The sequence below is a fragment of the Saccoglossus kowalevskii genome, chromosome 2 (assembly GCF_978046115.1).
Source record: "Saccoglossus kowalevskii chromosome 2, keSacKowa6.1, whole genome shotgun sequence".
Taxonomy (NCBI): Eukaryota; Metazoa; Hemichordata; class Enteropneusta; family Harrimaniidae; genus Saccoglossus; species Saccoglossus kowalevskii.
In genome coordinates, this window is record NC_140642.1 from 29,240,766 (window position 1) to 29,265,826 (window position 25,061).

Consider the following 25,061-nt stretch of genomic DNA (forward strand, 5'->3'; position numbering starts at 1 on the left):
TACCCTTCAGCTAGCCTTCTCACTACCTTTAAGCTAGCCTTCTCACTACCCTTCAGCTAGCTTTCTCACTACTCTTCATTGCTTATTTAAATATTTCTGGTATATGCAGGCATTCCGAAGATTATGTACTGGAAGCCTTCTTTAAGCAGTTTATTGCTAGCAATGACTGCCTTCTGAAGGCTCAGAAAAGGCATTCCAGTTTGATAAAAAGATAGCATTCTTTGGCTGGCACAAGCAGTATCTATTAAAATTACATCTCTATTAGCAGATATATACCATATTTGCTCTACCTCTGTTATTCACGTAAGCACATTGGCTACTGATAGAACAAATAAACTAGTGTATAAAATGTTACGTTCACCAATTGGGAGGGGTATTTCTGAATTGATCTTTTATTATGTAACCAGACTTATAAAAGTCAAGTGTTCTGCGTATGTCTCGATAACGACTGACATTTGAATATACAATTTACTTTAATACAATATTTATCCGGTTTCTATGTATAGGTAGTTGTTCAGGAAGTGAATTTTACTGTCTTGAAGGACGATGCATTGATAACGACAAAGTATGTAATTTCATTACTGATTGTCTGTACGACAGTGATGAAGCACTGTGTGGTAAGTATAATGATTGGTTGCGTGCATGTATTTCCCCGGCGGCTATATTATGATCAATGTGTACATCTTTTGCAATGATGAATCTGTATAAGCACTTGTTCCTCCCTCGGGGATTGAAAAGTTCTGTTCGTTTTCCGCTCAGTTAAGCTTTATGAAAATGACATAAAAAAAATGTTCCTTTTTAAAAAAAAAAATGTTAAGGATTTTACATGCTTGAGTTACTAATAGATTCTGCTCATCTGAACGTTTACTATTGAAGGCTACACGATGACACTCCAGAGATGTCGTAGCTTATGCCTGTCAGATTAGTTTTCTTGATATGAATATTATTGGAATTAATATAAACTAAATTAATGATTTAATTCAGCTCTGTCAGCTGTCACTGACATGAGTCTTGCTAAAATAAGATGCGTCTGGTCTGATTCAGCTGGACACAGATGCCAATGTGATATCATGCTGTCAGCTATTAATTCACACTCTACAACATTCTTGGAAGATTCCATTTATCTGTGGGGGCCCAAATTGAACTCATTTAGTGTAAATTGAGATGTACATGTTAACATTTTTCTTTTCTTTTCTTTTTTTGAAAGGTTCCGATTGTAACTTTGAAAACACCACCTGCAATTGGGAGATGCTATTATCTGAGCTGGGGGTAGTAGGTTGGAGGATGGCGAAAGCGATGGACATGGTCCCGTATAGTGCGCCTAGCACAGATTACTCTGAGGGGAGCCTTGAAGGTAGGAATAAAAAATTATTTGTGATTATGAAATGATAAATTTATGGAGCATTTGAACATGTGTCAGTCGGGGTATATATTATAATTTCTATTGGTGTTTAATGTTGTAATTACGTGAGTTTGACATTTTTATTTTCATTATCGTTTCACGTCTAAACTGATTCAATAATTTGTATTGTTATATCTCTTGAGAATTTGTTAAATTGCGTTTCAGGTGTTAAATGTACTGTGCGTTTCAGGTGTTACATGCACTGTGCGTTTCAGGTGTTAAATGCACTGTGCGTTTCAGGTGTTAAATGCACTGTGCGTTTCAGGTGTTAAATGCACTGTGCGTTTCAGGTGTTAAATGCACTGTGCGTTTCAGGTGTTAAATGCACTGTGCGTTTCAGGTGTTAAATGCACTGTGCGTTTCAGGTGTTAAATGCACTGTGCGTTTCAGGTGTTAAATGCACTGTGCGTTTCAGGTGTTAAATGTACTGTGCGTTTCAGGTGTTAAATGTACTGTGCGTTTCAGGTGTTAAATGCACTGTGCGTTTCAGGTGTTAAATGCACTGTGTGTTTCAGGTGTTAAATGCACTGTGTGTTTCAGGTGTTAAATGCACTGTGCGTTTCAGGTGTTACATGCACTGTGCGTTTCAGGTGTTACATGCACTGTGCGTTTCAGGTGTTACATGCACTGTGCGTTTCAGGTGTTAAATGCACTGTGCGTTTCAGGTGTTACATGCACTGTGCGTTTCAGGTGTTAAATGCACTGTGCGTTTCAGGTGTTACATGCACTGCGCGTTTCAGGTGTTAAATGCACTGTGCGTTTCAGGTGTTAAATGCACTGCGCGTTTCAGGTGTTAAATGCACTGTGCGTTTCAGGTGTTAAATGCACTGTGCGTTTCAGGTGTTACATGCACTGTGCGTTTCAGGTGTTAAATGCACTGTGCGTTTCAGGTGTTAAATGCACTGTGCGTTTCAGGTGTTAAATGCACTGCGCATTTCAGGTGTTAAATGCACTGCGCATTTCAGGTGTTAAATGCACTGTGCGTTTCAGGTGTTACATGCACTGTGCGTTTCAGGTGTTAAATGCACTGTGCGTTTCAGGTGTTACATGCACTGCGCGTTTCAGGTGTTAAATGCACTGTGCGTTTCAGGTGTTAAATGCACTGTGCGTTTCAGGTGTTAAATGCACTGTGCGTTTCAGGTGTTAAATGCACTGTGCGTTTCAGGTGTTAAATGCACTGTGCGTTTCAGGTGTTAAATGCACTGTGCGTTTCAGGTGTTACATGCACTGTGCGTTTCAGGTGTTAAATGCACTGTGCGTTTCAGGTGTTAAATGCACTGTGCGTTTCAGGTGTTAAATGCACTGCGCGTTTCAGGTGTTAAATGCACTGTGCGTTTCAGGTGTTACATGCACTGTGCGTTTCAGGTGTTACATGCACTGTGCGTTTCAGGTGTTAAATGCACTGTGCGTTTCAGGTGTTACATGCACTGTGCGTTTCAGGTGTTAAATGCACTGTGCGTTTCAGGTGTTACATGCACTGCGCGTTTCAGGTGTTAAATGCACTGCGCGTTTCAGGTGTTAAATGCACTGTGCGTTTCAGGTGTTACATGCACTGTGCGTTTCAGGTGTTACATGCACTGTGCGTTTCAGGTGTTACATGCACTGCGCGTTTCAGGTGTTAAATGCACTGTGCGTTTCAGGTGTTACATGCACTGTGCGTTTCAGGTGTTAAATGCACTGTGCGTTTCAGGTGTTAAATGCACTGTGCGTTTCAGGTGTTAAATGCACTGTGCGTTTCAGGTGTTACATGCACTGTGCGTTTCAGGTGTTAAATGCACTGTGCGTTTCAGGTGTTAAATGCACTGTGCGTTTCAGGTGTTAAATGCACTGCGCGTTTCAGGTGTTAAATGCACTGTGCGTTTCAGGTGTTACATGCACTGTGCGTTTCAGGTGTTACATGCACTGTGCGTTTCAGGTGTTAAATGCACTGTGCGTTTCAGGTGTTACATGCACTGTGCGTTTCAGGTGTTAAATGCACTGTGCGTTTCAGGTGTTACATGCACTGCGCGTTTCAGGTGTTAAATGCACTGCGCGTTTCAGGTGTTAAATGCACTGTGCGTTTCAGGTGTTACATGCACTGTGCGTTTCAGGTGTTACATGCACTGTGCGTTTCAGGTGTTACATGCACTGCGCGTTTCAGGTGTTAAATGCACTGTGCGTTTCAGGTGTTACATGCACTGTGCGTTTCAGGTGTTAAATGCACTGTGCGTTTCAGGTGTTACATGCACTGCGCTCCTAAACTTTTCTGTCATTTTATATTTTGAGATGTATTCATTATGAGCCATTATGAATTGCTTGTACAAAGTGTAGAAAAACACTTAGATAATGTTGTTCAAAACAACATTTTTGTCTATAAATTATGCTTATAAAACAATCCTATCGGTGTTTCGGCGTTATTTCTATTACACACTCATATCACAGAACAAATTAATATGAATTTAAATTTTATTATATTATATTAAATAAAAAATAATAAATGCTTAGAAAAAAATTAATTAATGGCTCAGAATTTTGAGTAATAAATTGTGACTCCCATTGTAAGCATGTATAACAGAGATGCACAATTGATGACTATCTAATCATACAGTAAACATTTCTATTTTGTTAAAATGTTATATTTGTACATTTTCATGTAAACAAACAATATTTTACATGCGTTGTGTACATAGCTTTGAGTCCCATATTGAACACGACATGGTGTGACGACTATATCGTTTTAACTGTTTGATGCCATCGTTTATCAGCTTTTATATTTACCATATTTTTTTCAAGAATGTTGATCAAATCCTTCTAATAATTTCATTTGGTACAAAATCAACAAAGAAATTATAAAAAAAAAAATGTGCAAAATGTTATACTAACATTTGTTGGTGTGAAAAATTACAACTTTCAAGGGTTTCAGTTTGATTATTAATGTTATCAATATTATAACTTATTATTATTATTATTATTATTATTATTATTATTATTATTATTATTATTATTATTATTACAGTGTATTCATGTTCAGTTGACCTGATTTCTCATCTTACCAGTGCTGACCAATTACAAAATAAGATAAAAATGAAAACATTATACATGTAATTATAATATATCCTTATTGAAAAGTTTACAGTTCAGTAAATGTAAAATCTAACAAAGTTATTTTTGGTAATCTTAAACAAAAAATGAATTTGTATTACTGTAAATGCATCAATTATTCACTGGGTTTTAATTTCGTTATTTTCACTGATAAGAAAATCCGCATGTAAACATGTAAAATAACAATAAATGTCATTGTTTCCTTTACAAATTCGTGAAATTCAATATGCTCAAATCGTTGAAATAGTGAAAATGTCAATGAGTAATAAATGTTTTTATAGTATTTATTGTGGTTTGCAGGTCATTATGCGGTATTGAGTTCATCTTTGATCCAGAACTCCACCATAGCGCATGTTATCAGTCCCAATTACACACAAAGCGGGCCACAGTGTATATTACAGTTCTATTACCAATTCAGTGGTGAGGCGGCTGTTGATTTCAGAGTATATGTTAGAATGCCCAGCAAAAAAGATGTGTTATTGTGGAGCTTTGATACAGAATCAGGAACCAGGTAATTATGCACATCACCTATACTGTGTACACTGACACCATTTTCAAATGCATTTTTTTTTTTGTTATGCAATTGGGATGCCTGTCGTTCTATTGTTCTATTGTTTTTTACTTCTTGTTGAAAACAGCAAGTCCCATTGCTTTGATACTATACATATTGTTCATTTTCTAATGATATCTTATGTTCTATAATTGGAATGTGCATTGCTAACAGCGGAGCTATCTCAGCCGACCGGCTGCTTGTTTTTCAGAATTAATTGCATAAAACCACACTGAATGATATTAAATTAACACCTCCCAGTTTACCTTCACAACAAACTGTGTAATGTTAAATATTTATTGTAGATCAAAAACAAAATTTTTGTCTAAATTGGTGTAACTTTTCTGAATTAAAATTGCAAAATTTTTGCTTTGACTGTATGTACCGGTAATGATGGAACCCTTACCTATTCAGCATGTCGTCAATAATTAATAATAATTAACCAATAATTAGTCCCCTATTTGAAAGTGAACATGTTCATTTTATGACTGCATATTTATCCATAATGGAATGAAATAATGGCTTACAGGCGGCATTATTTAAATTTTAAATTTCTTCTTGGATATTTTGATGTTTAGACTTTTATGACGCTATACATCATTTAACTTAGATTTCTCATTTCCCACATGTAGCTAGGTAGTTCATAAGCTCCTAAAAGATCAAAAGATTTAATTTTTCAATGATGAATGAATTTTTTAAATCTTTTAAAGTAGTGATCAGAATAATAATAAACACTGAGGAGGATTTTTTTTTTCCAGCTGAGATAATGTTTTGATTATATTTGATCTCAATTTAAGATTGAATGCTACACAAAAGTAAAAAAATTTTCTGTTATTTTTACAAATTTGATGTATTACCACCAGTATGTTACAAGGATGAAGAAAATAAAATACAGTAAAATACAGTGAAAATAGCATGTTTTGTCTGTATTAGGACATTTCAGCATTGTTTCCTATGTCAAGGATATATCTCAAAATTTTGCTCAGTGACATATGGTAAAAAAAGATGCAAGGTACTTTTTGATGTCTAGAAGTGGGTTTTTAATGAGGAATATTGTTTTGTTTTCATCGTGGTCTTTGGAAACCGCTGTTAAAATTACATTTATGCATATTATTAGTCCCCGTTCGGACGTAGTCCAAAAACGGGGACTTATGTTTTGCCCTGTGTGCGTCCGTGCGTGCGTCCGTAATCACCTGTATCTCGAACATGCACGAACCGATTAAGTTCAAACTTCACTCATACATCACACATTATATGGGACACATGCACATGCATTTGTCACAAATATGTATGTGCATTTGTTTCATGATCCGATTAACGATAGCCGAATAGCGGCCATTTTAAGGCCGAAAATGCATCAAAATCGCACATTTTCACAATTTCGGACCCGGATCTCAGTTATGCATGGACGGATTTCATTCAAATTTGGTACATACATTAAACATAATAGGACCTTGATGCACGTCATTTTTTTTTTCGGATCAAGTTCGAAATGACCGACTGCTGGCCATTTTGTTTTAAAGAATTCAGTTCTGGATCCGTATCCGAGACATGTCTGGATTGATCAAGTTCAAACTTCACACACACAAGGTACATCATGTCACAAATATGTATGTGCATTTGTTTCATGATCCTATTAACGATAGCTAAATGGCGGCCGCTTTAAGGCCGAAAATGCATTGAAATCGCACATTTTCACCATTCCGGACCCAGATCTCAGTTATGCATGGACGGATTTCATTCAAATTTGGTACATACATTAAACATAATAGGACCTTGATGCACGTCATTTTTTTTTTTCGGATCAAGTTCGAAATGGCCGACTGGCGACCATTTTGTTTTAAAGAATTCAGTTCTGGATCCGTATCCGAGACATGTCTGGATTGATCAAGTTCAAACTTCACACACACAAGGTACATCATGTCACAAATATGTATGTGCATTTGTTTCATGATCTTATTAACGATAGCCAAATGCCGGTCGCTTTAAGGCCGAAAATGCATTGAAATCGCACATTTTCACCATTCCGAACCCGGATCTCAGTTATGCATGGACGGATTTCGTTCAAATTTGGTACTTACATTAAACATAATAGGACCTTGATGCACGTCATTTTTTTTCCCGGATCAAGTTCGAAATGGCCGACTGGCGGCCATTTTCTTAAAGAATTCAGTTCTGGATCCGTATCCCAGACATGTCTGGATTGATCAAGTTCAAACTTCACACACACATGGTACATCATGTCAAAAATAGATATGTGCATTTGTTTCATGATCCGCTTAACAATAGCTGAATGATGGCCATTGTAAGACAGAAAATGCATTAAAATCACGTATTTTCACAATTCCGGAACCAGATCTCAGTCATGCATGGATGGATTTTGTTTAGATTTAGTACAATGTGTTGTATATATGCAGGTGCATTTCGGTCATGATCTGCTTTGAATGTATATGTCACTCAAATATGAACGGAACGGGGACGTGTCATTGACAATGACTTGTTTTGTTTTTTACTGTTTTTCTCAAAAAACAGATTGACATTAAATCAAAAGAAGTTTACATACTTTAATACTAATACATCTATATGTAGCATTCTACCGTAAAAGAAAGATCATATTTAGATTGCGTAATAGTGGTTGTTGCACATTGGACTCATGATCGATGAACCTGAGTTAAAATCTTAATTGGGTTGAAAACCAAAAATGGTTGACCCGAGACCCTGGGTGTGTGTGGCAAAGACTCATTATGGGAACGTTTGCCTGTGTTCAACTGCTCCTGGATGGCCCATTAAAAAAAATAAAAATTGCGATATAATCATGTTCAAATTATGGCAGTGATGATACCACGTGCAGAGAAGATAGTGTTGTACAATATGTATCATTTCTCAGATATTTATTTCATTTTGTAGCATAATACTTTATATATATATAATAATTTTCTATCACTTTTTGTTTACAGCTGGCAAGAGAAACTGATCAGACTTGGAAGAATCTCTGAACCATTTAGTATCGTGTTTGAGGGCACTGTTTTTAAACAGGATGGTACAGAAGGTTATATCGCTTTAGATTCTGTGTCATTCCAATATTGCTCCCCAGGTAAGATCACTATATTCTAACAGTACATGGGAAAAAAAACAAATGATATATAACCTTATATTGTTATGAAACTGTCTGCATGGTTTATATTTTTGTTTAGTTTACAGATATACCGGTACTATATAACATACGGACTTTATTAATTCCGCTCACAAATCAATTTACATTACAAAATGTGGTAAAATATTATATTATACATCAACGGAATTATGTTTACATTTACAAAATGAACTCAAAATTACTGCTAAAACTTCACAAAGCCTGATATTGTGCTGGTACCATAATCAAATATAATGTATTAAAGTGAGGAGTAACAGACTGCAAAAAGTCAGTTACTTCACTGGGGGGGGAATGGCAATGCATCATGGGAGGTATTTTCACTAACATGGTAAGACTTACACAATCATATAGTTCAAATATTTGATTTGACTTGAATTTTTCTATTCATAAGACTTTTTTTTTTAATTTTGCGTAATATTTGTAATTTAACTATCATTATAATTCACTGTGAACAATCGTGAGTTGCATTTTCAGAAATATTATTATAATAATAATAAAACTGACTGCATCCTGAGAAATACAATGTTTCTATCAGTTATAAGCAATAAAGATAAGTTGTAACAACTGAATATTAAAAACAAAAGTCAGATTATTATTGGATATAGTAAACTTTACACATTTTCATTTTTTAGTATGACATGATCTGTCATCGTCATTTGAAGTCATCAAGAGTGTCAATTTCTTGGGCCAAATTCTATGCTTCTTGTGAAAATATACATCTTTTAACAATCAACCAACTAATTTGTATCAGCGTTCTAATTTATACATATAACAAAATATTTAAAGTGCAGTTCATCTTCTACTATCATGTTTCCTGTAATGCTATACTCTGCTATATCTGTTGAAGATTCATCATGTTTATCTTGAGTAAATTTACGCTTTATGGTTATTCCATTTAGCATTAAAAATGCACTTATACCATTGAGATGTCATAATTTTATAGTGCGTATTTGTATCCCTGTGATTTCATATTCAAAAAACTCTTGTAGTATGTACGTCACTGCATTTATTTAGTCTAAGCCTTTAATTAAAAACTCATAGAATCACACTCAGGTTCAAGATATCTATGGAGAATAATTGCCTTGACTGCAAATATAATTGAGATGATATATCATTTGTCTTTTTCACTATAAATAGTTTAGAACGTGACATGGTTTAATCTGGAATTAATAGGTCTATATATCACCATAGGTGTATTATCCTAGCTAGGATTAGTGGGTATATGGGGATTATGATATCATACTTGTAGATTGACTTGAACTATATATCAACCTACGTCAGTTTATAGCGATGCTTTGGGGACGCAACAAGTTTTTAAATTAAGGAATCTATTGAACATTGTAACTATGATTATAAAATTCTATGTGTCCCGGAAGACCGGATATAATGGGAATTAAACTAATTGCGCAGCCGTGTGTATTGCAAGGAACAATGATTACAATTAATTTATTATATTCCTATAATAACGGTCTAAATGTCAGCATATTAAGAAATATAATAGAATATACTGTTGGAAAAAAAAAAGTATCATAATTGCATGTATCTATTGGGTGTTGTCATGGATACAGCACCAAATTGATGTAGAAGTGTATAGTAGTTGTATCAACTATTGACGATAACATTGATTTGGAGTGGGTTGTTTCTTATGAAAAGGTCATGCCTCCCCTGTGGCGAGTCGAGTCGATGCTCGCTGAGGCGGATGTTATCAGTAACAAGGGAATTACTCTATTATTTCTGCATGGCTGCTTCTCATTGATGTGATCTTTAAAATAATAATAAAGTAATTAAACACTGTCACGACCTGATATATGTCATTAAATTTTAATGATAGTTTCCATTTCTACTGAACCGATATATTGTGTTATCTGTACCACGTATTGCATTGATTTTCCATTCTGTGTTAAGATCTTTACTGCTTCAAAAAGTCAAAATATGCCATTCATGAAACACAACCATCATTCAAATGCTTCCCTTGGATATGTTAACTGGTGGAGGGTAAATTTGTAATTAAAAACAATTTGTCATTTACTTCAGTTGTCAAAAACACATTCAAAATGTTGTATTATAATGGTGCACTAATCTACCAAAAGACGTTTTCTTTACTATTTATGTAAAATTTATTAATCATAAAAATACAGTTAAAACTGAATACCTTGTTAATAAAACTTTGTATTATTAGTCCCTGTTAGAACAAAGTTCGAAATGAGGACTTATAATTCAGTCCCAGTCCGTCCATCAAGAGTCCTGTTTCACAACCCCGTGGACCAAATCTGTTCATTCTTTGCATGTGCCTTGTACTTTATCTGGGACAAATGCACATGCAGTGATTTACTAATTCAATCTAAGATGGCTGACTGGCAGCCATTTTTTATTAGCTCCGTTGTCGACTTTATCGAGTGGAGCTTATCATATGTCATTGAGTGGTTGTCCGTCATCTGTGTCAACGCTTTATTTTTTCAACTTTGTCTTGAAAACTACAATTCTTATTGCTTTGATACTTGGTGTATATGTACCTTTGTTATAATAATCTATCTTAGAATTGTTCATTTTGTGATGATATCTCTAATTTTGATGAATATTTCTGTCAGTTTTAGTAAAAAGTGATATTTTCGACTTATTGTCAAAAGCCGCAAGTCCGATTGCTTTGATATTATACAATCCATTGTATACTATCCAAGATTTATTGATTTTGTAAGGATAACTTCAATTCTCTAATTTTTGTAATTTTTGGTAAAAATTGATATTTTCAATTTCCTGTTGAAAACCGCAAGTCTGATTGCTTTGATATTATATATACCAGTATAGGTACTACATGTGTACCTCTCTCAGATTTGTTCATTTTCCAATGATATTTTCATTTCTTTAATTGAAATGTGCATTGCTAACAGCGGAGCTATCTCAGCCGAGAGGCTGCTTGTTCACATTTGGCACATACATCATACATGCTGGAATACATGTCCATGTCAGTTTTTTCCATAATCAGATCAAAGAGGGCCAACTGGTGGTCATCTTGCTGGATTTTGGACCATTTTCATTCATGTTTGGTACATACATTATGAATATAGGAATACATTTTCATGTCAGTTCGTTCCATAATCAGATCAAAGATAGCCAATTGGCATCAATCTTGTATTTTGGAAAATGTAGTTTCTTGGACAGGATTTGTTGGTTTTTGTCCAAATTTGATACAAACATTATGTATGTTGAGATGCATGTCCATGATGATTCGTTTTGTCTTCAAATCTGAAATTACCAACTGGTAGCCATCTTGATTTTTCAAAATGTATCGGTGACATGTTTTTTTAGTCCCCGTTCTGACGAAGTCCGAAAACGGGGAGTATTAATTTGGGTTCGTTCCGTTCGTCCATACTTCCGGAGCTATATCTCGGACACCCATTGACGTATATTATTCAAACTTTACATGCCGACAATGCGTAATGTCTTACATATGCGCGTCAAGTTACTTTATCATCAGAGCAAAAATGGCCGACTGGCGTCATTTTGGTTGTAAAATTTGCTACCTAAATGTGTCCGCGGCAGTTTCTCGGAGATGAATGAGCCGATTTGTATCAAAGTTGGTATGATTATCATACATATTGGGTTGTAGGTGCACGTCATTTTTTTTTTCGTGATTCAAACAGATATGGCCGACTGGCAGCCATCTTGTTTTTCATGGTACCCATGCTACTTTATCTTGAATGCAATGAACGTTTCTGTTTTAAATTTTGTACAAAGATAATATACCAAGAGATACATCCGCACCAACATAATTTTTGTGATTCAATTCAATATGGCTGGCCGACGCCCAATTTTCATGTAAAAGTGCTAAATCGTCATTTTTACAAATCCATCTCCTATTAATGGTTTCAATCTAATCTCAATGACTTCATAAGCATCAAATTGATATGTCAGATCACAAAATGTTGGACGGGGACTGTGTCATTAACGATGACTTGTTTCTCTTCAAATTATACATGTTAGGATACATGTCCATGACAAATAGTTTCACAATTGGATCAATTGGGTCTTGCTTTTTGACAAATGAAATTCAATTTTTAATAAAAAAAAATGCATGAATAGCATATACTGTTTATATTACGATTTTGAAAGAGTAATTTAATACATATAATTTCTGTTGATACTAGGACAGCCATTTATGCACTCTAAATTACTAACTATGCTTTTGGTTTGTAACTTTATTTTTGACATGAATAACATTTCAACTAATTCCATTGGGGACTATGTCATTAACAATGACTTGTTTAATTTTTTTCTATTTCTGAAAAGAAATTCACTTTTATATTTGTTAATTTGTACTTTGTATGAATTTTTGTTTAAAAATATATGGTGTATCCTATATAAAGCAAACCCTTTAACAATGGGACTGTTAGTAACTTGTTTTAATAAATAAAAATGGCTCACATCAAGATAGAAACCATTCAAAGGAGGATTGAAGATTCTGCAACAAGTAATGATTTTATCGTCTTTCCATTTTTCACAGTTTTACCAAGATTAACGTGTTCTACAGATGAAATGATGTGCAGTAGCAATGACGTCTGCTTTAATACAAATCAACTTTGTGATTACCAGGATGACTGCTTATTCGGTGACGATGAAAAACATGAAGCTTGCTGTGAGTTTTATATTACATTATATTCTTGTTTCTCCCCCACACCTCTATATGTTGCTTTCGACTCCCACTTAGGATACAATAGTTTGTCACAGTATTTCCTGTTAGTGCTTCCTGTTGCGGTACATTCATTTTGTTGAGCACAAGCATTGAATGCCAATGACATACGTATTTGTGGATAAATGAAAACCTGAATGGCGTTATATTGTTTGATGTTTATAAACCATTTCAGTACCAAATCCACAAATTGAAACCCACATAATTTTTAGCTCTGCTGTTGACTTTTTCATGCGTGATTGATTATCCGTGAGAGCCTGTGACAACTTGTTATTTTTTCCAATTCTTCTTGATAACTGCAAGTCTGATTGCTTTGATTCTACTTGATGTATATATGTACCTTGGGTAGATCTCTCTTTGATTTGTTCATTTCTTTATGACATCTTTAATTCTCTATTTTTGATAAAAAGTTATATTTTTAGATTTTTGTTAAAAACAGAAAGTCTTATTGCTGTGATATTATACAAAATAGGTACTTCAGATATACCTTTCTCAGATTTGTTTATTTCATGATGATAGTCTCTAACTTTTACGAATATTATTGTCATTTCTTGATAAAAAGTAATATTTTCGACTTCTTATTGAAAACTGCAAGTTTGATTGCTTTGATATTATACATATAGGGACCTCAGGTGGCCTGATCTCACCTTGTTCATTTTGTGATGATATCTTCAATTCTCTAATTGAAATATGCATTGCTAACAGCGAAGCCATCTCAGCCAAGCAACTGCTCGTTTTATATATTTTTCAATAGGAATATCTGTCTACATGTATTTGATTCAAAATATAAAAAAATATATTAAAACGGGCAGAAAGTTGCACTAAAATATTATCAGGAGGAAGGATGGTTTTCAAAGAGTGAATTGTTGTATGATTATTTCAAATATTTGTATTTAGTTTTGGCAATGCTACAATGGTGATTAGTAAATGTAATTTGTTTCTGTCAGGGGCAAAAAGATTTTAATTTTAATTGTGATTTATGATACTTGTTAATTAATGCATGAATGCTCACACAAGTCAGCCATTGAAGAGTCCCATACTACATGTAGCTACCTCGGATATCTTTCAGGTGTTTCCAAAATTACACCAATAATGGGTATTTGTGTAGAATTTGGTAGATTTCTGCAGAACACATTCATAAAAAAACAACTAATTAAATATTACAGACTTGTATTAACTACAGACATCTTACTACTCAAAGAAGCAGCACAACTAACAAAAAAAAATAGATAAAAAATTTAAAACGAAAATTTAAAGAAAATAAAAATTCAACTGGAAGAATTCTTTGGGTCACATTGGATAGAAGATATTTATAATGACAACAGGGAAAAATAAATTAAGAAGACACAGAAACGTTAAAAATAAATTAGAACTTAAAAAATACATAACAGACATTGACAATATACTAGTAGAACTGCGTGAACAGTGAACAAATTTACTTTAGAGAATCACAATTCAAAAATTGAATCTGGTTGACACATGAAACCAAAAATACCAGTTAAAAAATAAACGTGTGACCTTGAAACTTGAAAATGAATTCCATCTAATAATGTCGTGTTCAAAGTATGAACAACAAAGAAAGTCACTAGAGGTGAAGATGTGACCAAACACATTAATAATTTCAGTAAGTTAAAATAGTCAGTGCATAGTCAATTTATTTCTATAATGAGTCTTTGTAGTACACAGATCAATACTGCACAATTTAATAAACATCGCCTTAAAATAAAACAGTAGCACCTCATATTAAGCGTTTAATTATAGATAGATTATTAGATTATTATGTATTTTTGTTTAATAGGCAATGAATCTTGTAATTTGTTAATGTGACTTTGTAATTTGTTTTCACTTTTTTTCTTTCACTTTTAATCTCTTTTTTTTATTGTCTTGTTTCAGTGTCTTGTTTCCAAAATCTTGTGTCAATAAATTAAAAAATCAATAAATTAATTAATTAATAAAGGAATTAATTAATAATAACTTTATTACTCTACTAAAAACCTGCAGAGGGTTTTTGTATGGTAAGGAACATAAATACAATGAAATACAAAAAACATACAATACAAAAGAGATAAAAATAAAATATTAGTAAAATATAAGAAAATGAATTAAGAAAATGTTGCCATTACAAAATTTTAATTTACTGTACAGAGACATGAATTTATTCAAAAGTCTTTTAGAACTTGCGAATTTGGAGGTCATCACTGTCTTGCGTAAAATTCACTTGAGGTCACTACTGTTACCTGTAAAAGTTAATGTAAACAACTCAATTAAAATCAATGTAAATATTCTGCTGCCTTTGGTTCATAAACAACTGACAGTGTTGTTTTTTTGTAGCCAAGATTGCAACTCAAATATCATAAGGAGGCCGGCTGATTAACAGGTCTGAGCTTCTATTACAACGACGGAACCGCAACAGTCACTTCCATTCCCCCACAAACACCTGATCATTCACACTCCTTTTATACAATTTATACAGTTTTAAACAGAACACTGAATACACATTAGTTTTTTTATCATGCATTTGAATTATTGAACAAAATCAAAACAAAACACATTAAAATGCACACAGTAAAATATAGAAATGCTCAACACAAAATAAAATTAAGATTACATCGTACAAAATAAAACAATGTCGGGGGACACAATGCATGTTTTTTTTTGGGTATTTGCTGAAATTATTGTAAAAATAAAAAAAAATAGTTTTAGGCATTAACAGTATTTTTTGGCATTATCTTTTCTAAATTTATTGCGAACTTGAATTAAATCTAAGACAGAGTTGCAAAAATGAGGACTGCAATATCAGATAGAAAGGAAATAGCACACACAAAAGGAAATTGTGATACTACCGGTAAAAGGAACCCAAGTCTTATGAAATATTATATTATTCATCCTGCCAATGGATAAAATATGACCTTGTAACACAGTACTGTAAACTCATTAATTATTCACTTGGTTTTCATTTTACTGTTTCAGCTTAGCAGTGAAATTCAAACCATGGAAAAATGCAAGTTATCAAAGTCTATGTTTCAGTCAATGTCAAAGAAAAAATGAATATTAATTTGAGCTCTTTGCTCAGACTGCAATGATCAGTTTCTGTTAAACAAAAACATTCTTCCAGTTACCTATATGTAAGGGCAGTTTGTTATTCTGAATTACTTTGTGAAAACATTATCTTACTGACTTTGAAATTATTAAAAGTACTTTAATTATAGATAAAAAACAATTTCAGTTTTGAATTACTAAATAGTATCTAAACAGGAATATAAAATGCAAGAGCGCCACCAGTGTTGAATACCATAACCTGATTGAAGATTTTGTTTTTATTGTGTTTATATGATAATGAATAAAATAAATTATCTTCCCCTAAACCTGAGAATGTGAAAAATCAGAGGACCTTTCTTTTTGTTTTTTTACTCCGGCTATCCAGTTATTTTTGTCAACATTTTCTGTTATGTTACTCTTATCTCTGATTTTCCAAATATTCATAATTCATAACTATGCAGACCATAATTAATACTAAACATTGGACAGGAATAATGATTAATAATAATGTTTATTTACTGGCAATAGTGCCATCAGTGTTGACCATCACAACTTGATTGATGCTTCTGTTTTTAATGTGTTTTTTTATCTATCTTTCACGGCATGATAATTAACAAAAATCAAAGTTAACTTCTCTAAAACATAAACAGAATCAGATAACTTTTTCTTAGTTCTGTCAATGATTAAGTTTTGTTATCTTATTTTGTTTTTTTATTGCCTTCTAAAGCCCTTGTTCCTTATGGGTCTCGATGTAATTTTGAAGACAACAGCACTTGCGGGTGGCACAACGTGTTAGAAGGCGATCAGTTTAATTGGACTCGAAATCGTGGCCCTACACGGACAAGTAAAACTGGACCAAGTGTTGATCACACCATGGGAACAGCAGAAGGTATGTAACCATCTGCAGAAACATGATCAATCTTTATACTATTTTGTTGGTGGCTAGGGAGCCCTTAGAGATGTGAGATAGATATTGTAATGTATAAAATAAAAATAAACACTAATTCAGTAACTTGAGTATGTTTTGTTTTCTTACAGGCTATTACATGTACATTGAGACTTCTCAAATTGTAAACAATTATAAAGCTTTGTTTCATAGTCCAATCTTTCCCCCTCCTCCTCCTGCAACTAGAACATTTGGTGGAGAATATTATCAGCGTTGCCAGGTAACCATATTCATATTTGTCAATTGATTGTCAGGTTCATATTTTTTAACATTTTGTCTTTTGTGTGTATGATAAAGCCTGTCTAATAACTAAGCAATAACTGCATGTCATTGGTTTTCAGTTACGTTTCTGGTATCACATATATGGTCAAAGGCTGGGTATACTGAAGGTTTATGTGATACAGGATGAATCAGTTGGCCAGCTGTTTGAATCACCACGTTGGATCAACTCAGATATGTGGGTCAATGCAGTTGTTCCTCTGCCTGAAAGTGTAACAAATCGGTACAAATAATTTTTTATTTTAATCATCTGTGCTGGTTAACAATTTGAATGCCATATATATTTTTTAAATAATTTCTTTATTTTATTCATTTTTTACACAATGGACATCATTTCCAATTACTTAAAATAATATCAATAATTCAATTTTATATTTGTGAAGTGTTAACACATCACTTTCTCACATAATTTTTTGGCTATCTTTGGAGGGATGCAGCAGGCATAGGCAATGTGTTAGCTGCAAATTGCATTATTTTTGTTTCTGTTTAATACTTTTTATTCTAGTCTATTTAATTAGCTTGTTCATATCATCATCGATGAAGGTATATGAAGGAAAAATGTTTTTTTTTCTTGTTGCTGTTGACGATGTTGTTGCTGGCTCCATCTTAAAACTTTTCTTGTGGTTACAATATTTCAAGCATATTTATTTAAGATCTGTCAATTAGATAACTGTGGTAAAACTGATGTTGTTGTTTTCAATATGTAGTATAAAAAACTTTCCCTGCCAAATTGGCTAGTATTTTTGTTGCCAGATTTTGCTTATATCCAGTATATATTACTGTACTATTATTTGGGAACTTTTATACAATTTATGCTATATTGAGATCAATACAGTACATGTAGTATTAGTTGAAGAACACATTGGCTGTATTTTTTCCTATTTTGTTTAGATATATTGCTGTAGTATTTTATACAACTCATGTTACATGTATACCGGTATTATTGAGATTATCAGAGTAAATGTAGTATTAATTGAGGAACATAAAAATTAATTAATTTTTTAATATAATTATTTTCCATACAAAATGTTTAGATATATTATTGCATTGTTTCAGGACTTTTATACTCACTTTTGCCATGCAAAGATAAGATACTTTGTATCTATCCATCAATTTTTCTTTAATCTAGATTCTCACTAGGCATGGTTACAATAGTTTCGCTATATTTTAAGAAGTCACTTTGTGCCTAGTTCATTTATGTTTATTAGCAAGCATTTCTTATAAACATGACAACCCTGGAGCACGTACACTTATTTCATTAGCAGACGAAACAAACAGTGTCTGTGTCGATTTCTTTCAGGTACTTAATAGAATTTGAAGGATCCCGGGGCTTGAGTTACCTTGGTGATATTGCTATTGATGATGTTTCACTGAGCCCTGAGTGTTTCGATATCTGGCCAAGTGAAATGACAACAACATTACAGCCAACAAATACAGCCCCTCCTGTCACCACTAATCTAAATATAAACACAACTACCAGTACATACGGTAAGTGAAATTTGACAACGGGGACAAACAAGATTCATACGGGGAGTTTTTATCTATGGCTAAGTTGTTGTCTGTTTTCATATTACAACCTTGTGACTATACAAAGTACCGTAAGTTGTAAATTATCCGTACAAATCATATTTGCGATTGATTCAGTCATCTGGGGGAAGTTGATAGGGTTATTGGAACATTATCCTCTCCCATGGAAGTTGCAAGTTACCCATATGAATCCTATTTGCAACCACTGTAAGGAAACTGTTATTGACTTATATTTTGTTGATCAAATCAAATCAAACAAAACCAGTTTCTCAGATACATGTATAAATTTTCAGTTAATTCAATTTACCATATTGTGCTCTATTTAGTAGTGCACATAACATACAAAAATGACTTTTAATAACTTTTTTTTACCTAATCCCATCTTGAGGTCTGTTTAATACTACTTAATAATAATAATCTTCGTCAATCATTGTTTTGAAGTATTATCAATATATGTCTGATTCGCTTGATTTGTTTTTCAGCCAATTTTGAAGACTTTTACATGAAACTGTAGTTTTTGCCATAAGAAGTGTTAGTTATTTTATTGCTTTAGGGTTTTTTACAGCTGATAATTATCACAAAAGTCGCTATGACTCCCTAGCTGAAAATAATCAATCCTAGTGAGAAGTGTTTGAAAAAAGTGTGCCATTAACGAAAATTATTTTTCTTATACCAGAGCATGATGAAGTTTATATACAGTTATTCCTGTAAAATTTTAGAATAATTACTAAAAACTGATTTAACCTTTTCACCACCAGTTTCCTCTTTTCATAACAAAACAACCCTGTTTATATATAGTCTGCACTATCCTTCGAAAGATTAGGACAAAAATAGCCAAATTTTTTGAGTTAAAAACTGAAAATAGACTCAAATTTTGGCTGTTGGCTCCAAAATTAGGGTTCATTTCCAGAAATAGTGACGAATATAAAAAAAAAGTGCAGACAAATTTGGGGCCAGAAAGTCTGGTGTTGAAAAGGTTAATGTTTTTTGATAATTGTGTCATATTTGAGATTACACCAGTCTGTGTCTGACAACCAGAGCTTGTAATGTCAAGATGGGAAATCATCACGATCATTTAAATATAATGCTAATAATTACCATATTTTCCATACCAAAGATGCAGCAACTCCAAAGAACTTTCGACTGAGTTCAACTCATTCGGTTACTACCGATGTCTCAAGTAATATTACAGACTTCTCGTTCACCACATGTAACAATTTAGGTCGTTCTGGGCCGACTCAGATGCAATGTGACGCAGCTTATTCCTACACTCATACTTCTGTTGTTGTGTTAGAAGACGATGACACTATGAAAGGTGTTCAGGTGTGGACGGTTCCCGTATCAGCTTTTTACAGGTGACATGTTTTACATTTTGACTATTATATTTTCCTACAAGAATTATACTGCAAAATTAAAATATGCACTAATACAGTAGAGCGATAGTATTGACCATATTGGGGAATTGACTTGTAATCTGTTTTCTCACAAAAGCATTAAGGCTGAAGGTGCCAGTGGTGGTAGTGGGGTGGAGAATTCAGGTCCATCTAAAGGCGCTATGGTGGAGGCAGTTTTCCACTTTAACACTGGTGAACAAATATATCTGTTGGTTGGCCAGGAGGGACAGAGTGCTTGTGAAACTGTACGTATAAATAGTATTGTGTTTAAATTTCAGATATTGAACTGTGAATAGAGTCCATCTGACTGCTATATTGTGTAAATTGTTATTATTCAATTGGCAATTTATATGAAGCAAAAAACATTCTTGCATTTAATTGCTGTCACATAGACTGTATGATGATTTGTAGAGAAAAGCCTGTTGTAACAATCATCTAATTAGGATCCTGAACCATCATGACCATCACTCGCTGTTGCATTGAACTTTGATAAATAAAGTAGCATGCATAATTTAGGCAGCAACCAACCAGAAAACAGATCAAACCCACACCTATGCAGTTGTGGTGATCCTTTATACGTTTCAATTTCAGGGTTTGTTGAATCAAGTTTATAATTTTCCCAAATCTTCAACAGGTGCCTACCTTAGGTAAAGAATATTGTACAGGGACTGTCACTGATGAAGAAAGAAGTGACTTGGGGCCACAGGGTCGATCAGCTGGAGGTGGAGGAGGAGGTGGAGGCGCTACGTTTGTTTTCCAGGTGTGTGTTCAGAATAAAACGTTTCGATCTTTTTAAAATTCAGACTAGCTAGATTTGCTAAATGTTCACCAATGTCATTGTTTAAAAACCTGAATATATGGATTACTTACTGTTAGTTAACTTAATTCATATTAATTACAATTATTAGGTGAACAACACCAGTTATGACGCTATACCATTGTTGGTAGCGGGAGGGGGTGGTGGTTTGGCATTCAGTCAATCTCCAGCTTTACATGATGTTCATGGAAAAACCGCTATGTATCCTGGTAATGGAACAAATGGTTTATCCTCTAGTCTGTCAGCAAATGATGTTCCAGGTAAGAAGTTGAAAATTAGTTTTTTACTCACGATGAAATGTTTTTAAAACAGTAAAACTGTTATTATAAATCCATGTTGGATAGTTATTTCACATGCAGAATACTCAATAAAATCATCATTTTTTTACCATACATGTATGTTCCTGAAAAGAAATGATGATATTTGATAAGACCGATAGAAATTCATTGTAAATTGCTCAAAAATCACTATTTTCACGGATGTTTGATGTATTTTTGATGCAAAAAGTAGATTTTTTATCCAAGTTTGTGATTGACATAATATAATCACATAAAAAATGAACAAAAAATAAAAGACATCTGGTGATTCAATCTTTGCTGATAGCAAATTGCTTTTACACATTGAGACCAATATAGTATTATATGCTGCCTATAAAAAATATGGTATAGAATTTGTGTAGCCTGAGGTGTGTTAATACAACAGTAGATCACGTGGTGGAATCTTACACTTTGAACACCAGATGGCACACAACTATATTACCGGTACTGTTTGCTATCTTCAGGTAGTGGTGGTGGATGGAACGACAGCACTCCTGCCGGACCTGACGGTAAATCTCTGCTTGAAGGTGGTGAAGGAGGAGACGGGTGTGAATTAGCATACAAGGAGCTGAGATGGAAAACTCAAGGGGGATTTGGAGGAGGAGGTGGGGCATGCTCCTCAGGAGGTGGAGGGGGCGGTTATTCAGGTTAGTAAATCTTTTTGCTTACGTCTGTGTTGTGGTTAGCAGTAAAATAAGCCATGCATAAATATTACTTAAATCGACACAGTCGTGTAAATGAATAATACCTTACACATGTTTACATCGCATATAGGCCCAATAACCAACAAAATAACTGCGGTCAGTTTTGTTGATTTTATAACAATATTAAGAGTCATATTGATAACAATTAACCTTGTCATTTAGCCTGTGAGGTGTCAGCAAGCAAGATACAATGACAAATACTTGGTGATGGCAGTTTTTTTTTTGCATTTTCCTGTTGACATAATCTATTTTATTGGAGGTACAAGTAGGAGAAAATAACATTGAATTTTCAATTCAGTTCAAACCTTACATGTTAAATTTACTTTTCTCTATTTTGAGAATCGAATATGCAATAGGAATTTAAATGATGCCTTATATGACTGGTGATCAATTCGTCCACACTTATTTTATTCAAATACTGATAGGTGGATACGCCGCAATGAGAAAAACCTTAGATAACAACGGTCAAGGTGGAACGTCGATAATCCATCCATCGGCAGTGTATTCGTCTCAGGAAGCAGGTAAGTGTATAACTTGAGAATAACTTGAGTTTTTTTAACATTAACAATGATTATTGGAGAATAAAAACATTGTTATTTGTTCCACAAAATGATAAAACAACAGAAGATGTTCACCATAACATTTTTACAAGCTAGATTTTGATTGGTCATTGCAAAAATAAAATATTTTCTGATTGGCTAGTTGATGATTGCATATCCAATCAGGAACAATCTTATACAGAGATTCACAAACATATGGTAAAAAATTATAATCATTCCACTCTCGATTGCAGGACAGAACATAGGACATGGCTCTGTGTTCATCATGAGAGTGATTGAATGCCATGGCGATGAAGTTTTATCTGATGACAGAAAATCCTGCATTATTCCTAACAGTAAGTCAAATATTTGTATTCTCTGAGACGAAATGAATATATAATTAATATTAATATATTAGAGGAATTAATATACAATGTAGATGCATAATGTCTTACGTAATGTCTTTTCTTTCGGTTTCTCTAAGAATTTACAGTTGTATGTATAACCCTCTTCCACGTCATCAGTCCAGTTACATTGTTACATCTAATATGTCCATGCACAATAAATGATCAGTATAGTAGCTGGCACATATGTCTTACTGTGCCGCAAAGTCGTTGCAGATCACTCAAGAATTGACTCAGTCATGTCATGGATTGATGTGCATTTTTTCTCTGAAAAAAAAACAAACAATGCTATTTGCAGATGGTCTTTGATTAAATTAATGGATTCAACCAATATTGAATTAATGGACTAAAACATTGATTTTTTTTTACTGCCAGGTGAAGCAAAACTGCTTTCCATCCCTCTGACTGCAGGTATTGCTGCAGGTGCCATATTTCTGGTCGTAGTTCTTATATTGATGGTATCCCTGTTAGTAATGAGTAAGTTCATCTCATCCAATATTCCTATAGTCTTATAATAATAATTATAATAATTTCATTTATTACACCATAATGAAAGTTAACAAATCATTTTAGGCTGTTATGTAATAAATTTTAAAGATACTGTGACAAAAATAAAAATAAAAGTTAAAGAAAATTAAGATAAATGTAATTTAAAATGGCTAATTAGCCTGAGATAGTGTGATGATATACAATTATGTATGATAAGTACATGTCTATGTGTCATGTTTCATGAAACAAAGTTATAAGTATTTAGTCACATGCTTGATTAATTTACGTTCTTTTGTATTAATAATAGTTTTGAATTTGTTTATATTGTTATAAGATACGTTAACTGTGAACTAATGTAATTTTGCAAGACAAACATAGCTACTTTTTGTAAATTTTTCAAGATTGCACTTTAAAGGTTTATGATTTATTTCACGAACTGTGCTGTGTTCTATGATTACATCAGTTCAATTTTACAGGATCTCATATTTATAACAAATTACCGTACTGTAAATCATTATAATTTCATTAGAAAAACATATTTGTTTAACATCCAATTAAAAACCATTTTTGTTTTCATTCACAAAATAAACCACCAGCCTTTTTTGCAATTTATCAAAGAAAAATGCATAAAACTGTTAGCAAAAAAAAAAATGGCAATATTGTTGTTTTCTTCTTTGATACCAGCGATGCACAAGAAAAAAAGACAAAAGATGCAAATCACGAAATTCCAGGATATGACTGAATACCAACTTGCAAAGTTAAGAAAGGATGCGGCCATTGATTTCAATCCAAACTACGAATTAGGTGATGGTATAGCCAAGTTAGATGATCTCAACGAAGTGCCTCGAGAACATTTAGAACTTATTAGGTATGTATTCTCACGTAGACCCCTGACAATGCCCCTCTTGCTAGTTCTAGGCTTTCTTTTGGAATTTAAATGATCTTCAAAATTTTAATCATATATACTTTAAAAATTGTGTATTTATATGTTCAGTTAATTTTGAAAATGGCCACATGCTTTTGTCCCAGCCTGACAGTGGTAATTATCCCTAATGCGTGTGCCCTCTATTGACAGAACTAGTATAAACTTTTTATTTAGATTTGCTTATAGTTATTTAACAATTGGATTAAGGATTATGAACAGATATGTTTAAATATATGTACAACAGTTGTTATTAATATCTCACGTAACATATATTATTTTACAGTGCCTTAGGACATGGTGCATTTGGTGAAGTTTATGAAGGTTCATTTATTCTGCCTGATTCTGGTGAAAAAATAAAAGTTGCAGTGAAGGTAATGGCGAATGGAAACAATTACTTGTCAAATAATATATTGATAAGCAAGTTTATTTGGCTGACAAAACATTAAGATTCAATTTCAGATTATATGGTCTGAATGTAAAAAAAATTTAAAAATGAAATGCTGATGGGGAAAAAATGTATACTTATGGATGGCTTTGATTGTAGACTCTTCCAGAGAACAGTACAAAGCAAGACGAGATAGAGTTCCTGATGGAAGCCTTGATCTTAACGAAGTTTAACCATCCTAACATTGTTAAGTGTGTAGGAGTATGTTTTCTGCAAGTACCACGCTTTATTATACTAGAACTCATGAGGGGAGGGGAACTCAAAGATTTCCTTCGAGAATTTAGACCAATTAAGGTAAGAATTTAAGTAAAAAGTGGTAGTCATTTCACAGTGCATGTGCAAGATATGGTCCCGTATTAACT

The 25,061-nt window shown here is 33.4% G+C and overlaps 1 protein-coding gene across 1 annotated transcript in view; it reads left to right on the plus strand.

Moving 5' to 3' along the window:
• LOC100368524 (tyrosine-protein kinase receptor-like) overlaps positions 1-25,061 on the plus strand; it is a 44,447-nt gene that overhangs the window by 14,147 nt on the left and 5,239 nt on the right. The window contains exons 2-21 of the mRNA XM_085494128.1: positions 507-617; positions 1,208-1,354; positions 4,784-4,994; positions 7,991-8,127; positions 12,689-12,820; positions 16,641-16,802; positions 16,952-17,079; positions 17,201-17,361; positions 18,439-18,626; positions 19,783-20,020; positions 20,157-20,304; positions 20,694-20,819; positions 20,968-21,136; positions 21,658-21,840; positions 22,323-22,418; positions 22,691-22,792; positions 23,216-23,317; positions 24,014-24,197; positions 24,538-24,625; positions 24,799-24,993. Of these exons, the coding sequence (XP_085350254.1) occupies positions 507-617; positions 1,208-1,354; positions 4,784-4,994; positions 7,991-8,127; positions 12,689-12,820; positions 16,641-16,802; positions 16,952-17,079; positions 17,201-17,361; positions 18,439-18,626; positions 19,783-20,020; positions 20,157-20,304; positions 20,694-20,819; positions 20,968-21,136; positions 21,658-21,840; positions 22,323-22,418; positions 22,691-22,792; positions 23,216-23,317; positions 24,014-24,197; positions 24,538-24,625; positions 24,799-24,993 (3,008 nt within the window). The remainder of the gene's footprint in view (positions 1-506; positions 618-1,207; positions 1,355-4,783; positions 4,995-7,990; positions 8,128-12,688; positions 12,821-16,640; positions 16,803-16,951; positions 17,080-17,200; positions 17,362-18,438; positions 18,627-19,782; positions 20,021-20,156; positions 20,305-20,693; positions 20,820-20,967; positions 21,137-21,657; positions 21,841-22,322; positions 22,419-22,690; positions 22,793-23,215; positions 23,318-24,013; positions 24,198-24,537; positions 24,626-24,798; positions 24,994-25,061) is intronic.